This window comes from Suricata suricatta, chromosome 14, assembly GCF_006229205.1.
Source record: "Suricata suricatta isolate VVHF042 chromosome 14, meerkat_22Aug2017_6uvM2_HiC, whole genome shotgun sequence".
Classification (NCBI taxonomy): Eukaryota; Metazoa; Chordata; class Mammalia; order Carnivora; family Herpestidae; genus Suricata; species Suricata suricatta.
The window spans coordinates 67535593-67548252 of NC_043713.1; the positions used below are offsets into that span (position 1 = coordinate 67535593).

General features: G+C 48.2%; 1 protein-coding gene across 6 annotated transcripts in view; it reads left to right on the plus strand.

The window, feature by feature from the left end:
• NF2 (neurofibromin 2) overlaps nucleotides 1-12660 on the plus strand; it is an 81221-nt gene that overhangs the window by 50264 nt on the left and 18297 nt on the right. For 5 of the 6 annotated variants that reach the window (XM_029921400.1, XM_029921403.1, XM_029921399.1 and 2 more), the window contains 5 exons: nucleotides 2465-2539; nucleotides 4920-5033; nucleotides 7536-7658; nucleotides 8280-8497; nucleotides 10050-10155. In XM_029921400.1, coding sequence (XP_029777260.1) covers nucleotides 2465-2539; nucleotides 4920-5033; nucleotides 7536-7658; nucleotides 8280-8497; nucleotides 10050-10155 — 636 coding nt within the window. The remainder of the gene's footprint in view (nucleotides 1-2464; nucleotides 2540-4919; nucleotides 5034-7535; nucleotides 7659-8279; nucleotides 8498-10049; nucleotides 10156-12660) is intronic. The other variant, XM_029921401.1, reaches the window with a different exon arrangement.

Sequence of the window (12660 nt, forward strand, 5' to 3'; positions counted from 1 at the left end):
TTCGATCGTTCACTCCTTCATTCTTTGTTAATTTTAAAGGAATTATCAAGCATCTGCTTTGTGTTAGGTTTCGTAGGGGAAACAAAGATGTAGAAAAGCCAGTCTCAGCGTTCAGGGAAGCTACAGTCCAGCAAGGACCGGACTGCTGTGAGATAGGCCTGTAGTGCAAGGGACTGATGACACACGTAATGAGGACTCGGTGCTTTTCCGATTTCCCACTTCTGAGCACTCAGCCCGACTCTGGTTCCCTCCTCCTGAGAACATGCTGCAAGAGTAGGGGCCGGGCTTGGGGTATCTGTGTTGCATCAGGAAGCGAAGATATGGAGGGACCAGGTGACTTGGTCATTGGTGAAGGGAATAGCAGGGGCTGAGCTCCTTGCTCCCCAGAGCCATAGCCCTGGGGGCGCTTTTCTGGTGCGGGGCGCCGAGTGTGCGTCCTGAGAGCACAGGGTACTGGGCAGAGGGCAGCAGCCCGGACGACGGTGCTCAGTGACACACAACTGGGATGCTGAGTGTGGAGTGAGGAACAGCGATGGCTCGTGTTGCTGCCTGCAGAGCCCCCACCCTGGGCAGATTTCCTGTTTTCCCCTCCCTGGTGGCAACTCGAGAAAGGGAACACCAGGCTCCTGGTTTCCAACACGTGGTTGAGATCTACTCGACTGCGCTTGATGAGACAGATTGAGCTTCTTAATTCAAAACATTCTGGCTCTGATTTTTTTTGTGAAGTAGCCCAGAAAAGGAGCATTTAACTATTTCTTTTTAAAAATATTTAAATTGGAAGCCCCGCATGACCTAAAGTAGTAGGTATGCTATGGCACAGTAGTTTTTCATCTCTAATTTCATAAAGTCTGTTTACTGCATATCCACACATTTGTGGGCTAAAGGCTCCCAAAACGCTCGTTCTTCACAGAACCCGAGGAGTAAAGTCTCCCCTAGTACAGCCTGACACAATAAAGTCTAATATACCCTCTCCAGGGGCAGGGCGCCATCGTGTTCCATCATGTCAATAACCCGTGCAGTAAGAGGACCTCAAGCTGACTTGACATAATAGGAAGTAGTCTTAGTAGTTATGCATGACAGCCATGCTGTCAAAACAGAAATGTTGGTTTATTTTAAGTGATCCATTGATTCTTTGTGCACGTCCCGGCAAAGCCTGTGGTTTCCCCACTACTTGTGGCTTCCCACTGACAGCTCCGGGGCTTGACTTCAAAGCCAAAAATAAGCCCACAAAATTCACGAATAGCAACTCACACGAGAGCAGTAGTGCTCCTAAGTTAGCTTGACCAAAAGCTGACCAAAGGATCGTTTTCTGTCCTCAGTGTGCTGACCCCTCCTTCCTTGGACAGTATAACATGCGGAAAAAAAAAAATACCCAAGAATACATCTTTCCAAATGTATTCATCTGCTGAGCACATCTTTCTCGGGAATAGATACCCATTTTCTAAGTGCATCTTTGAAATGGAGGATCTGTCCCGTCTAATCAGGAGTGGTTGAGAACAGCAATTGTCATTTGTTCTTTAAATGCTTCCCTGCCTGTGGTCTGGCCCTGGGGTCCCCTACTTGGCTACCACCCTGTCCTGACCATTCATCTTTCTCTCCCCTTTGATTTTGAGAGCAGTTTCCCTCTTCTACCTCGGTCTGTTCTTCTTCACACCTTATTCCTTTTATTAACAGCTTTCATCTGATAATCCCCATGTTCAGAAACCTGTGGTGAAAACCTGTGTGCTGTCACATCAAGCCCAACCCCCTCTGACTGTCTATCCCCCAGCCTACCCCTACCTTCCTCCCAGTCTGAGCCCCTGATATCATCTTAGTCATCAGATAGCTAATAACACCAAACACACACACACACACACACACACAGAGACAACACACACACTGCTTATTTCCATATCTCTGCCTCATTTCTGTCATTTGCCCTGCCTTGAATGGCCCTCTAGCCCACCTTTTAGCTCCTCTATCATATTCTTTTGTCTATGACCAGCTGAAGTTCCCCGCCTACTTATGGTAGATCCACTCTGAACCCTCACAGCATTTGTGATTTTGTCCCACCCAATGAGGTGCTGAGAGATGATGTAATTTCTCAAGTAACTGCAGCCGTGAGTCCAGTGCCAGCTAAGTTGTGAGCTTCCCGAAGGCAGAACTGGGCCTGGTACTCCGCAGCGGGCTTCCCAGCATTGGCCTCATGGTCAGGCCCATCAGGGGTCCATAGTTCAGGTGTCCAAGCCTAAGATGGTGCCGATAGCACCCCTTCCAGGATCCTGACCTCCCACAGCCCCAGTCTCAGTGCCCTCAGCAGCTTCTAAGCCACAGTGGGTTAGTGCCCGCGCACCAGGAAGCCAGGACAAGGCACAGCCTTGTGCTGGATCTTTGCCAGTGTGGTTGCTGCTTTTGTGGAATTTCCTGGTTGGTGCTAACACTCCCAAGTGGTCAGGCTGAAACTTTTTTTGCTGCTTTCTTTCAGTTTACTATTAAACCATTGGATAAGAAAATTGATGTCTTCAAATTTAACTCCTTAAAGCTTCGTGTTAATAAGCTGGTAAGTTGAGATTCTAGTTTTTGTTACTGATAACTGTGGCTTTTTTGAGAAACTGAGCACCTTTCTTTGAGAGAGTATCAGAGTGACCTCTTGTGAGGTGCAGAGTGCTAGGTCGCTCACTTGTTCCATGCTTTGCCAATAGACCTTGAAAGACTCTTCCCTTTAGCTTAACCTAACAAGTCAAACCTAAATGTAATGTGGAATTTTAAAAAAGTATTTTTATGAAAGTACCTAACATATATAAAAGGACAAATCTAATGTGTAGAAGGTATAAAGAGTGACAAAAAGGGGCAGCTGGGTGGCTCAGTTGGTTCAGCGTCCGACTTTGGCTCAGGTCATGATTTCACCATTCATGGGTTCAGGAGGCCCCACATCGGGCTCGCTGCTGTCAGTGCAGAGCCTGCTTCAGATCCTCTTTTCCCCCCACTCTCTCTCTCTGCCCCTCCCCTGCTGTGCTCTCTCTCAAAAACAAACAAACATTTAAAAAATAGCTATACACCCACTACCCAGCTTTAAGAAACCACACACTCTGATACTGTTAAAACCCCCATGTTAGCATCTTGCTGGTTTCCCCTGCCTCCTCCCCAAGGGCGATCACTGTTCTGAGCCAGGTGCTCATTATTCACTTGCTTTTCCTCAGAAGTTTATTTCCTAGACAGCAGAATGAATGTACTAGTAAATTTTGTGTACTTTTGACTTAAGTGCTATCAACTGTCTATGCTTTTCTGTCACTCTTTTGATACATTGTTTTCTGAAATGTGTCTATGTTGATGCTTAAGAAGATGATCCCTCTATTTTCACTGTTGTATAGTATTCCATTGTGTGCAGATAAATATACCTACATATACATAAAACAATACATATAGAGATATATGTTTCTCATATATGTGTGTGTCATTCTTCTATTAATGAATGATGAAGTGCTTTCAACTTCTCTGCCATTTTAACAAGGCTGTTACGAACATTCTCATACCTGTCTTCTGCTACACACGGCCATAGATAGTGTCTACGTAAGAGTACAAGTGCAGGGCTGTAGTGTATGCCCAAATTCAAGATAAAGCCATTGGTTTTCCAAAGGAGGTGAATTAATTTACAGATGCGGTGCAGTAGATGAGACTTCCTTTTGCTTTATGTTTTCTGTACTTGCCTTTAAAATTGTTTGACATATGTTGTACATATGAAATGGAGTCTCAGTGTCATATAAATGAGCATCTTTATATTTACTAATGAAGTTGAACATCTTTTTGTATATATTTTGGCCAAGCTTCTTGTCTCTTTTGTCAAATAATTATTTCATGTCCTTTGGCCATTTTTCTCTGGATTGTTTGTATTCTTTATTGATTATATCATTTCTGAGCTTGTGGCTTATTTTTCCTCCTTTTTAATGTCTTAACAAACAAAGAATGGATTTTAACATGGACAAATGTATACATCTTTCCCTTAATCATTTGTGCTGTTTGTGTCTTGTTTGACATCTTTCCTTATCCTCTGATCATAAAGATATTCTAGGCTTGATTTTGGCTCGATCTCACAGTTCCTGAGTTTGAACCCCACATTGGGCTCTGTGCTGACAGCATGGGGCCTACTTGTGATTCTTTCTCTCTCCCTCCTACTCTCTCTGTCTCTCAAAATAAGTTACACTTTAAAAAAAAGATTCTTCTATATTCTTTTCTAAAAACTTTAAGGGTTCAGTCTTTGTCTTTAATCCACCTGGAGTTGATTTTTGTGTGCGGTGTAAGGGAGAGATCCAGCTTCTTCAATTTCTTGGGTTTTGTTCTTTTTTTTTTTTGTTTTGTTGTTGTTGTTGTTTTTACTTTTTTTTTTAAAGTAATCTCTATACCTAACATGGGGCTTGAACTCATGACCCCAAGAACAAGCATAGCATGCTCTACCTACTGAGCCAACCAGGTGCCCCCAGCTTATGTTTAACTGTTTAGTTACTTATTTAGAGAGAGAGGCAGAGAGAGAGTCCTAAGTAGACTCAGCGCTGTCAGCACAGAGCCTGATGCTTGAACTCATGATTCATGAGATCATGACCTGAGCCAAAACCAAGAGTTGGACACTTAACCAACTGAACCCCCAGGTGCCCATGTAATGCCATATCTTAACTTAGGAGAATAAGATGCATCCAGAAGACACGCCTCCCCTCACCTGTGACTTGGGCCCCTTGGCATACTGGAGGCCTGTCTCCAGAGCCAAGAACGCTGGAGGCTGTTAGCAGGGAGGGCCTTGCTGTATCTTGGAGTGAGAGCTGCACTTTGCTCCTTAGGTTGCCTGCTGCCCCCAAGAGCCCTCAGACAAAGGTGCTGTAGCCCTGGTGAGCTGGGAGGCAGCGAAATACATTTGGGGTTTAACGTTTTTCCTGCTTCCATGGCCACAGATTCTCCAGCTCTGTATTGGGAACCATGACCTTTTTATGAGGAGAAGGAAGGCCGATTCTTTGGAAGTTCAGCAGATGAAAGCCCAAGCCAGGGAGGAGAAGGCTAGAAAGCAGGTGAGCAAGACTGTCTGAACCACTGTTGTTGCTGCCTCTTGATCTTGGCTTGGGAGGTAAGGAGCGGCCATAGGCTGACAGGTGTCATTTGGCAATGGACATACCTTCTCTTGTTTTATCCCTGTTGCATCTTTACTGGCCGATGCCCAGCTGGTGTGTCTGGTCTGCAAATGAGGAATAAATTCTAATAGCATATCTAAAAGAAACATCTCTAGTTATTTCCCCACTTAAGTGAAGTGTGATTAATGCAGGTTTGGGAAGAGATAGTCAAGCTTGCGACTGTCCATCCATCCATCCATCCGCCTAGCTGACTCGCTTTTTTTTCCCTGCTGGTCTCCTTTGCCCAGCCTTGTCCTTTTCTAATTAGAAGGTGATAGAATGCATGACAGCATCTCATGCTTGCCGAGGGAATGCTAATTAGACTTCGGCCACATGTCCCCGCCACAGGTCAGCCCAGGCGGCATATTGCCTGTGGCGGCAGGTGTCAGGAGAGCATATTCGAAGACTGAACAGTCCGCATTGTTGTTTTCTACTCATAAAGCATCTTGGCTCACCAAAGTCCATACAACTAATCTGAGCCTGCTTCTGAGAATATCCACTGTCGGTTTGGACTAACTCCTAGACAGAGTAGCAGCAGCTGCAATCAGCTGCCCGCAGGACTCGCGGGCTCAGAGGAGTAATCATTACTCTGCGCGCAGCTCTCTGATGTGGGTACTCCGGCGAGGCTGGCTCCTTGCCCTGAGATTTACAATGAAATGCCCAGTTTGATCCAGCGCGCTTTCAGGGCTCCCGTCTCTTTGCTCTCTGAGACGGCAGACTATAGATGTGCTGTTTGGGATGCTTTGGCGGCCAGGCTGACGGAATGGGTTTTGTCAAAGAAATCCTCCTGAGCCAGCACAGGTTTAAGTAGCAACTTCAAGAAAAGCCTTCTTTGACCTCTTTTCAGCTGAGCAAAGCTTAGGAGTGAGAGATCTGAAAACGGCAATGAGTGCGTAGGTGTCAGTACTGTGCCAGAGGAGAGTATGCATACACCCCACACCTGCAGTGCCTGTGGACCAGCAGAGGCACAGCCCTGGCACCTGGCACCCGCAGACCAGGCCTCTGTGGCCCAGTAGTACAGACACTGACCTTGGAACCAGATGTGAGACTTAGTATGTGACCTTAGTAGATGACTTATCTTCCAGATCTCAGTTTTCTCATCTGTCAAGTGGAGCTAATGGTATGCCTTCTCTGTCTCAGTTCAAAGGACACATTGCATCTGAAAGCCTTTGTGAACTTAAACCACCTTGCAAACAAGAGGTCCTTATTATTGGGTGGAGGTCTAGGGAGAAGTGCAGTGCTGGGAATGGAAGGGGGTTGCCTGTGCTTTTTTCAAGGGGAGAATAATAGAGATGCAGTAATCCACCTAATGGAAAGTGTAATGCAGTGGAAATTAGGGAACAGATTGGCCAAGCTTTTCACTGACCTCCAAGGGAAAAACTGGAGAAGAATTTACAGTATTTTATTGCTTATCTTTGCATTATTCCTTCGAAGCCCAATGCCTTTTTTTTTTTTTTTTTAAATCTTGGCTCAGTGTTTACAAAAGGCAGCAGTCTTAAGAATCTTGGGCTTGGGAGAAGATTGAAGCAAGAAGTAATTAAATGTGCTCTATTTAAGGAAGAAAATAGTACAGTGGTCACTTCTGGCTTCTGCTTTCTGAACTCAGTTAACACGCTAGGATCACAGAGAATAGTGCTTGTCCTGTGCTCATTCCCCTTATTAAGCTCTGCATGTGGCCCAATTAATACAGTGATCCAGAAGGCATGGGAGGTGGCAGTGGCTTCGTACCAGTGCCTTAAGGACAGGGGGCCGTGTTCCCTGCTCGGCTCCCTCCTGTCGCAGGCCTGGCTGGGAACTGCCTCTGCGTGTGGCTGGGAGCCTGTGCTGTAGGGCTGCGGCTTCCCCCTGTGAAACACAATGTGTGAACTACCAATGCCTCACGCAGAACGATTCCATCTTCTCTGTGGGTCAGAGGCAGGAGTGATTGTGGATGAAATTAGAGAGGTGGGAGGGGTCCGTGTGGGTGAGAAACGGCAGGGTGGCTCGTCCAACCAGAGAAGGCGGTCTGTTTCTGGGGCTCCGTCTCAGGGAGAAGGAACCTGCGTTGTGTCCTGTCCGCTGCAGGGCAGAGCCACGTGAAGTCTTCCAACAAAAAGGGATATTGGCAGGGTAGCCATTTCAGCACCCAGTGTGTAAGAATGCCTCCTTCGATCCAGGTGGACCTGGCAGGCCTGGCTTTTTTGTTGTTTTGTTTGTTCCCTCACCTCTAGATGGTTTTTCAAGGGACACAGCTTTTAATTCTCCAGCTGGTTTTGAAGGACAGAGGGTGGTAGATGACAAGAATGACACTAGCAACTTAAAGGGGAGAAGAGGGTCTCCTTGGGGGGGGACTCCGGACACTGGGGGTTCTAGGACCCTTGTGGCAGGGTAGGTCCTGAGCCCCATGACTCTGTTCCCCCCCAGATGGAGCGGCAGCGCCTTGCTCGAGAGAAGCAGATGAGGGAGGAGGCTGAGCGCACAAGGGATGAGTTGGAGAGGAGGCTGCTGCAGATGAAAGAAGAGGCAACAATGGCCAACGAAGCACTGGTGATTTCTGGGGGAGTCTGGGTCCTAGGAGGCTACATGGGGATTCCCTCGCGGTTTGGGTAGGCCTCCTGTGGACCACAGATCAGTAACATTTGCTTTGGCATTTCAGCTAAAAAAAAAAAAAAAAAATCGGTGCCTTTTCTTTCCACCCGTGACTTGCCTTTAAAGCAGGGCCTCTCTGCTGACCCTGGGGCCAGATCACCGTCTGTGATGGGAGCTGTCCTGTGCCTCGGAGGACGGTTAGCAGTGTCCCTGACCCCTACCCCCTAGATGCCACTAGTACCACCTTACCCTTGATTTGTGACAATCCAAAATGTCTCCAGACATAGTTATGTGTCTTCCACTGGTTTGAACCATGGATTTAAAGGGAAAAGCCTCAGCTCAAGTGGTACTCAAAAAAGGTGCTTTCTTGTTGCTCCCCATGGGTGGAACTTTCTGAAAAGTTGAGGGTGTGGTCGTCTGGCCCTTGCCAGAGTTTCATCTGACGGGTCATTCGGTGGCAAAGCCCCAGGGAGTCCGAGGCTCTGGTTCTTGCTGACCTTAGTGTCTGAGGCCAGATCTGGGTGGGATGACAGGCACATGATCGATCCCCATCCCAGCTGACAGCCCCCTTCTTTCCAGATGCGGTCTGAGGAGACAGCTGACCTGTTGGCGGAAAAGGCCCAAATCACTGAGGAGGAGGCAAAACTCCTGGCGCAGAAGGCCGCGGAGGCCGAACAGGAAATGCAGCGCATCAAGGCCACAGCCATTCGGACGGAAGAAGAGAAGCGCCTGATGGAGCAGAAGGTGCTGGAGGCCGAGGTGCTGGCACTGAAGATGGCTGAGGAGTCAGAGAGGAGGTTAGAGGTGGGGAGTCCGGGGCACTGGGGCCCAGGCAAGGGGTTGTTCAGCCATAGCCTGGCCCCGAGGCAGAGCTTCACTGCGTTTGTCCACAAGCTGCTTCTACATTTTCTGGGGCGGGGGGGTGCCCCTCCCTTGACAGGCTGGTGAGGACTGGTACTTAAGCTGGTGTGGGCTTTGGGGACTGGGGTTAGTGGAAGGGCTCAGGACACGGTTCTCTTGTCTAGTGGGCCTCTGGTCATGCTTGTGTCAGTGATAAGCCGCCATCCCTCTGATAGCTATGTTTGCAGGAACGTCATCAAGCACGTCCGCAGACTGCTTTTAGCTGAGGAGCTCTAAGGAGGCTCTTCTTACATTTAAAAAATGTGGCTTTTTTCCCTTTTTGTTTAGGGGACATGTGGGGAGACAGCTGCTATTTACCTTTAACGAAGTAACGAGGAACCCGCTTCCCTCAGCCATTCTTGGTGCTGAGGCTCCCGAGACAGATGGGAAGGCCGGGGTCCTCTCTGTGGCCAAGATGCACCAGCTCATGACCAGGTTGAAGGATGGAACTGTAGTTTCTACTTTTCAAAGACTATTCTAGGCTCTGGGTTGTTCTGGTCCTGCAGCCTTCAGATAAACACTGGCACATTCCCCACAGCATCTGGCTCTTTTGATTTAGAACACCTGAATTTGGGTTTTTGCTACCAAGGTGCATTCACTACAGTTTCCTCTGCGCTTTCTGCATGTTGTTCTGGGAATAGTTCTTTGTTTCCTGCCCTGTCCTGGCCCCCTTTCTTTCTGTGTGTGGGTCACTTCCCTCCAGACCGATGTACGTTGGACCTGGCTCCCTGGGTCCTGTGTCTTGCAGGGTGAGGAGCGAGGCCCTCAACGTTGCTGCTCGTTTTCTTGCCGGAGGTTGGCCCTGGCTGGCAGCTGTTTTACTCGGGGGCTGAGAAGAATCCATTCCCTTGGGGCGCCTGGGTGGCTCAGGGTTAAGCGTCCGGCTTCAGCTCAGGTCCTGATCTCACGGTTCGTGGGTTCGAGCCCCGCATCAGGCTCTGTGCTGACAGCTAGTTCAGAGCCTGGAGCCTGCTTTGGATTCTGTGTCTCCCTCTGTCTCTGACCTCCCCCCCGCTCATGCTCTCTTTGTCTCTCAAAAATAAATAATAAACATTTAAAAAATTTTTAAAAAATAATCCATTCTCTCACATTCTGCCCTTCGTGATCCGATATAAGACCTTTGATTCATGTACTGTATGTTTGCCCAGCTCACCCTCACCCAGCTGTTAAGCAGGAGAAGCTGCTGACCCCTCCCCCCTCCTCTCTCTCTATCAATTGCAAAGGTTTGAACTTGACTCCTTCCCAGCAGCTTCCCTGCTCTTCCCATTTAGACTTACCATTGTAGAGAACAGTGCTCAGGAGTGTTGTCCTTGCTATGGAAGCTCTGATGTTCACGTCAGTGTCTCCACCCACCTCAGGTCCCTCCTCTCCAGGGGGACTGTGGAAAGAGGGCTCTCTTTCTTCCACCTGTCACCTTCGTGGAACTGATGGCTCCTCCTTTCCTTGCAGGGCCAAGGAGGCAGATCAGCTAAAGCAGGACCTGCAGGAGGCCCGCGAGGCAGAGCGAAGAGCCAAGCAAAAGCTCCTGGAAATCACCACCAAGCCCACATACCCGGTGAGCCTGGCTGGGGGCTGCCAGCCTGCAGGTGCTTCAGACCTTGTAGCCTTCCCTTCCCTCCCAGCCCTTTGGTGCCCCTGGTGATGCCACAGCAGAATGAGTGATGCAGCTGAGGAAGGGGTAGCAGGCCTGGTTTGCCATTGGCCTTGGACTAGTCACCTCTCTGCTTGCCTAGATAGCAGGCAATGGGGCCTTCCCTAGCTCTGAAATGTTTTTCTTATCCAAAGATTTTTGTTTTTACGTTCATTTATTATTTCTGAGAGAGAGCAAGAGAGCAAAAACAGGGGAAGGGCAGAGAAGGGGAGACAAAGAATCTGAGGTGGGCTCCAGGCTCTAAGCTATCAGCACGGAGCTCGACATGGGGCTTGAACTCACAAAGCGCAAGATCATGACCTGTGCTGAAGTCGGATGCTTAACTGACTGAGCCACCCGGGCGTCCATGTTTTTCTTATTCTAAATGATATAGTCCTAAATTATTCTCAAGAGATGATAGCTGCTGCTGCTGCTGCTGCTTTTTGAGAGAGCGAGGTCACAAGTGAGTGAGGGGCAGAGAGAGAGAGAAAAGTGGGGCTCACTTGGGGCCTGTGTTTTACTGGAAGCGGGGCTCATGTTCACCCACTGTGGGACTTGAATTCACAAACTATGAGATCATGACCTAAGCTGAAGACAGATGCCACCCAGGCACCTGAGACGATAGCTTCTTGATGCCAAGCTGAATGTAACCTCCAACTGCTTCTGTATAACTGTGCCATCGTTGTAGCTCTGGGCAGGGGTACTCTGTATACCTCAGGGTAAACTATTGCCACGTAAGAACCATTTTCCAAACTCAATTTTGTTTTTATTTATAGTTTATCTTCAAGTTGGTTTTCATATAACACCTAGTGCTCATCCCAACAAGTTCCCTCCTCCATACCCATCACCCATTTTCCCCTCTCGCCAACCCTCATCAACCCTCAGTTTGTTCTCAGTATTTAAGAGTCTCTTATGGTTTGCCTCCCTCCCTCTCCTTAATTATTTTTTTCCCTTCCCCTCCCCCATGGTCCTTCGTTAAGTTTCTCCTGTTCCACATATGAGTGAAACATATGGTATCTGTCCTCTGCCTGACTTATTTCAAACTCCATTTTGGGACAAGGAGGCAGACTTCAATTAAACAGGGTCACACCATGAATAGACAAGCCTTTTCCCTTCCCTTCCTCTGTGCATTCAATTCAGCAAACTGTTCTGTTCCATATAATACCAGGCACCTGGATGGCTCAGTGGGTTAAGTGTCCAACTCTTGGTTTCAGCTTGGGTCATGACGTCACAGGTTTGTGGGTTCATGCCCTGTGTCGGGCTCTGCGCTGACCACGTGGAACTTGCTTGGGATTCTTTCTCCTCCTCTCTCTCTGCCCTTCCCCTGCCTCTATCTCTCTGAAGTAGATAAATAAACTTAAAAAAATAATGCAAGGCAGATGCAGTCTCTGTACAGACAGGGTGCACAGGGGCCCATAGGAGAACATAGCCCAGCTTTAGGGGCAGGAGAGGCATAGGGTGGTACCTGCCCTGGCTCTCAAAGGGTAAGGAGGAACCAGCCAGGTGGGAAAGAGACTGTAGGGTATTCTCAGCCAGTGCACAGATGTGTGCACTGCACACTCACACGGCATGCGGCCAAGAGGCACACAGGGCACAGACATGTAAGCTGCCCAGGATTTGAGGTGGGGGGAAATGTGAGTGGTTTGCTATTGTCATCTATCCCGGTTATCTATTACTACGTGACAGGCCACCCCCAAGCTAGCTATACAGCTTAAAACAGCCATTTGTTTTTCTCTCTCATGGCTTGGTGCATTGATTGGGCTGAAGGTCCTTCCTCAGAATCTCTGAGGCGGTCCCAGATGGCAGCCAAGACTGGAGTCATCTGAGGGCTCATCTGGATTGGGCATCTGAGATACGAGTGATTTTAAAGTAAATACTGGGGCGAGGCACCTGGCTAGTTCGGTAGGTAGAGCGTGCAACTCTTGGCCTAAAAACAGGTTGGTAGGTAGGTAGAATAAAACAAAGCAGACACTGGAGCAAACTTCGTATGCTCTTCAAACAGTGAATAAACAAATACATCCTGGAGGAGCTCATTCGTATCAGCCTTTTACTCCTATTTCGTGGTATAGATGGATTGTCATTCATCTAAGCAGTCCCCTATGGATGGGTATTTAGTCTGTTTTCTTCTGCAGTTGTGAACAAAACTGCGGAAAATATCCCTGAGCATAAATCTTCGCACATACGGCGAATGTACTGGTAGAATAAATTGTCATAAATAGAAGCGCGGGGTCAGATTTTCCATCGAGATGCTCTCCAGAGAGGTTGTAGCAGTGTCTGTTCTCACCCACAGTGCAGCACTCAGCGCCCATCTTTTCGGAGATTTTGATGAGGTATAACATCCATACAGGGAAGTGCCCAAATTATAACTGTACAGCTTGATGAATTCTTGCAAACTCAACACACCCATGCACCCAGCGCCCAAATCAGAAA